This window comes from Durio zibethinus, chromosome 10 (genome assembly GCF_047325235.1).
Source record: "Durio zibethinus cultivar Kanyao isolate XHJ-2024 chromosome 10, ASM4732523v1, whole genome shotgun sequence".
NCBI lineage: Eukaryota > Viridiplantae > Streptophyta > Magnoliopsida > Malvales > Malvaceae > Durio > Durio zibethinus.
The window spans coordinates 23,837,655-23,842,425 of NC_143171.1; the positions used below are offsets into that span (position 1 = coordinate 23,837,655).

General features: G+C 30.6%; 1 protein-coding gene across 1 annotated transcript; it reads left to right on the forward strand.

Annotated features, from left to right (window-relative positions):
• LOC111292757 (aquaporin NIP2-1-like) lies at positions 1-4,207 on the forward strand. The gene is made up of 5 exons (XM_022885304.2): positions 1-360; positions 492-716; positions 2,334-2,528; positions 2,764-2,828; positions 3,090-4,207. Exons 1-5 carry the CDS (start codon positions 235-237, stop codon positions 3,295-3,297), a joined length of 819 nt encoding a protein of 272 aa, XP_022741039.1. The 5' UTR covers positions 1-234; the 3' UTR covers positions 3,298-4,207.
• Positions 4,208-4,771: the final 564 nt, after the last annotated feature.

The window sequence follows — 4,771 nt, forward strand, 5'->3', positions numbered from 1 at the left end:
ATTGAAATTTGAATTCTAAACTTGTTGGATGTTCACTCTTAAAGATAACTGTATGAACTGATTGAATTAAGATCCGAATTTTATCAAAGGATTTTAACCCAACAGACAAATTAGATATCATTGGCCACAAAAATTATAAAAGAATGCAATTTGAACATTGAGATTGAGTTGGTATTTCTCTTGAATTAACCTCACTCTCTCCCTTCCATCCTTCAATTTCTCAGTCCTTCAACAATGGCTACAATAGATCATCAAAAAGAGCTTGCTCCATTCAATTACATTCCAACACCCCAAGAGCCTGGCATTAGTTTTGTGTGCAAATCATTTCAAAAATACTACCCTCCTGATTTTCCAAGAAAGGTTAAAACATTTTTGCATGTATCTCAACTTCCGACCCTGTCAAAACAATATCTTAAATAAAACTATAGCTTTTCCTTTTGTATAAACAACATCAATTGTCTGATAAAATTTTATATGTACATATGTAACAGGTGTTTGCAGAGATCATAGCAACCTACTTGCTAGTGTTTGTGACATGTGGATCAGCTGCCATTAGTTCCATTGATGAAAACAAAATCTCAAGGCTTGGAGCTTCAATTGCTGGTGGGCTTGTTGTAACTGTAATGATCTATGCAGTTGGCCATGTCTCTGGTGCACACACGAACCCAGCTGTTACTCTAGCAATTGCATCTGTCAGACATTTTCCATGGAAACAGGTACATTATTTTCTTTTTAGTTCCTGAAATCACTATGTTTTTGCTATAACTGGCAATTCATATATTTGTGTTGTGTGAAATATTAAAATTCATGTATTTGTACCATGTCGTATATGAAAATTACATATCATAATTTGTGTCGACATGAAAATATAAGATATAATTTTTTATTTTTTTAAACCCATATATAGTTATTGCTACAATTTTAAGCTCTGTCATCTTTGTATCTTATTTTCGTATTGTATTCGTGTCATGTCGCTATATCATGTTTTAGATTATTATGTCTAGTTTTTGCTTAGGAAACAAAGAAAATAAATAATTAGACAAAAAAAATAGCAGAATCTGATCCAATGATCATAATTTTCAATTTTTTCTCAATTATTTTCTTTGTTGATGATTTCTTAATTTTTTGGCAAAGGTTCACTACCAGAAAATTGACTTTTATCAATGAAATTTTTTGTCAATAATAATATGTTTGTGCTGATAACAACATTATTAATAAAATTTACTGAAGAAAATTTTTATAAATGATATATAAGTTCATAAAATGTTGCTAGGTTTCACTCATAGCAAATTCGATTGACAAGATGCCATTGCAAATAAAGACGCGGGGTTGAGCCTAGGTTTCAATTTTTGAATCATTCGAATCATTTTAGCTTTGACGTTGAAATAAATTTTTATGTTCAAAAATTTATTTTAATGTAAACACAATATTAAAAAAAAATAGTTTTTCAGTTTAAAGGTTTAATTTTTCAACTCAAATAAGAAACCTCTTCAAAAAAAATTTTTTATAGTAAAAAAAATACATTTAAGATAAAAAGATTATTTTATTATCTTTAAAATTTTAAAAATTTAATATTATATATATTTTAAATGTTTCAATTACTAATAACACTTTCTTGTAATATTATCAAACATTTAAAATTTCTAATCACACTTTTTTATCATATTTTTTAAATGTATTTTTTTTAATTCAAATCTTTTTCACTGCAGCAACATCGCTTAACTATCCATCAATAGTTTTGAAACCAAATAAAAGCTTCATTTAACCACAATTAGTAAATATAAATGAATAATGGAATAATTCATGGGCAAATAAACTATATTCAACATTTATTTTTAACTCACTAAAAATTAAAAACTCAACTAACCACATGATTGGAATATAGATATCCATATTGAAAATAAATAGAATTATTTGAATTTATTTTTTTATGCTCATTTCAAAAATATTAAAAGACTCTGGTCGGCGATCCATATTTATCTTTTGAGTAGCATAATTATATGTTAAATTAAAAAATAATGCAAATCGTAATGGTGAGTACTCCCTTTCTCAAAAAAAAAAAAAAAAAAAGCACTAAAAACAATGAAAAATAGATTAAAATGAAAGAAAAATAGATGAACAATAATACGTTATGAATGTATGTTCTTTCATCGCTTTCAAACGTTATTTTTTTTTTGTTAAACAGTATTGGAAAATGCAACATGCATGAAGGTCAAAATATTGTATGAGTTAAATAATTTTGAAGACAGTAACAATTATGGTTAATTATATTCAAATTGCAAAAATTTTTAAGAACAAATAAATGAAACCCATGGGGTTTTAATTTCTTGCAGGTCCCATTCTATGCTGCAGCTCAACTAATAGGAGCAACCTCTGCGTCATTCACAATTCGTGTATTATTGCATCCAAAAAAACATGTTGGCACCACATCACCTTCGGGGTCAGATTTTCAAGCTTTAATCATGGAAATAATTGTCATATTTTCAATGATGTTTATCGCGTCAGCTGTGACAATTGATACTAAAGCCGTAAGAATCATCTCAAAGGATTTTCGATGCTTTAGTTCATGACTTCTTATCATCGAGACAAATGAATTAATCAATTGAATCAATCAGTTATTGATACACACATATATTTAATGCCATAACATACTTATATTGTATTTATATAGTCGAATGGTGCATGACATTTTCTTCTCGAAGTTTTGTACTTTTTGAGGTATAATTGGATCTTTCCTGTTTTTATATATTTCCATATTGACAGGTAGGAGAGCTAGCAGGCATAGCTGTTGGTTCTGCTGTTTGCATAACTTCAACTTGGCTGGGTAAGCAACTTTAGAAATCATCATTTATGAGTCAATTCTTCCAATTTCTTTTTCTTAGCTGGCATTATATGCCCAATTAACCTTACATTAATGGACAGATTCATTTGTACAAATTGTTTCTTGAAGATTCTCTTGAAATTAATTCTTCAAAAGATGACAAAAAAAGAAAAACCAGCATCTAGGCCACAACATATGTGCATATGCACGCATACAAAAAAAAAATGTAATGCTAATTACAAGTTGTCTAAGCATATATATATTTCAGAACAATATCAGGTGGATCAATGAACCCAGCAAGGACCATAGGACCAGCACTTGCTTGTGCTGAGTACAAGGGAATTTGGGTGTATGTGGTTGGACCAGTGATAGGAACCTTGACGGTGGCATGGTCTTACAATCTGATCCGAATGACAGACAAGCCGGTCCATGCAATCTCTCCGCTTTCATTTTCATTCAAACTTCGTCGAATGTGAAGCCAAGATGGAGAGGATTCAAGCGAAGAACCTGTCAATGATCTTTGAATTATTGATCCATGTTCAATATCAAGGGCAATGCAATCCTCACACCCTTTTTATCTCTACCCTGAACACTAGATTACGGACATATCATGAATAAATGTTCTTGTATTATAAATTTAATACATATATAGTTGTATGTAATAGAATATAGAAGTAGGATTGGAAAAAAAAATTTTGCTGAAGAAAGAAGAATAGCCTATTACAGCTACTGCAACATGAAACCAAAATCCCTGTATGCCAAAATGCACTTTGGCAAAAATAAAGAAAGTATTCCATCATTGGATATGCCAAAAGTTCAACATTAAGAAAAAAAAAAAAGAAAGAAAGCATAGACAAAGAATCAGCAAAGCAAATTCTGTCTTCAGAACGACAAACAAAAAGAGAAACAAAGAAAGATTATAGCTCCCGTTAATTAAGAAAGCAAGTGTGGAATGGAAAATAAATGTGTTTGAGGAAAATTATAGCCGGTCGAATCATTCTTCTAACGTTATAGTGGCTACTACTAGAGACTATTTGCATTTTAGGGAGACTAGACGGCTTGCTTCTATCAGTCAAGTTTGACTTATTGCTTGGCAACCTCCTCCTGCGGAGTTTATGAAGGTGAATGTTGATGACTCAACTTTATCTAGTCCTGGGGAACTCACTATAGGAGGCATTGCTCGGGACTGTGAGGGGTATTGGAACTATGGTTTGGGTTTGAAAATTGCTTGAGCACGTGGCATTCGGAGGTTGCTTTTAGAATTGAATTCTCTATTGGCAGTGAAGAAAGTTACAGGCCCTTACTTGATAAGGATCCATTATACCATGTTATTTACCAATGTCACCAACTCATGCACAGGTACTGGGATTGCAGGATTAAACACATTTACAGGTAGGGTTGGAACTGAATATGAACGATTAAACCTTTGTATGTGGTTTGTTTGTTTATTTTTAGAGGTATTCATGTTCAGTTCATGTTTGCTAAGAAAATTGTTTTGTTCATTTATGTTCGTTCATTTAAAGAATAAGTTATTCATATTCGATTTGTGTTCTTTCAGTTAATTTCAATGAACTCATTTGTGAACATTATTTCATAATGTATAAATCCGTGTATCTACTATTAACATAGATTAAAGGAATCACCACCAATTTTTTTTATTTAGATGTGGTTGGTCACCTGATAGAATCTATCATATTTAAAGAGAAGTTCAAGATTAACTTAGGTACCTTTAAACAGTAAATTCTAATCTACAAAATCAAAATTTAAGTTCAGAAGTACGATTACACATGAAGAGGTTACAACACCTTTACAGTGGCTATTCAAAGGATGGTACTAGCTTGATTTCAAATTATCCAAGCCTTAAAATACTCTTATAATTTTACCAAATTGTTTAATTATTGGAAACTAATCCTAAATTTGCTCCAATAATTTGGTAGCAATTTAAGATAA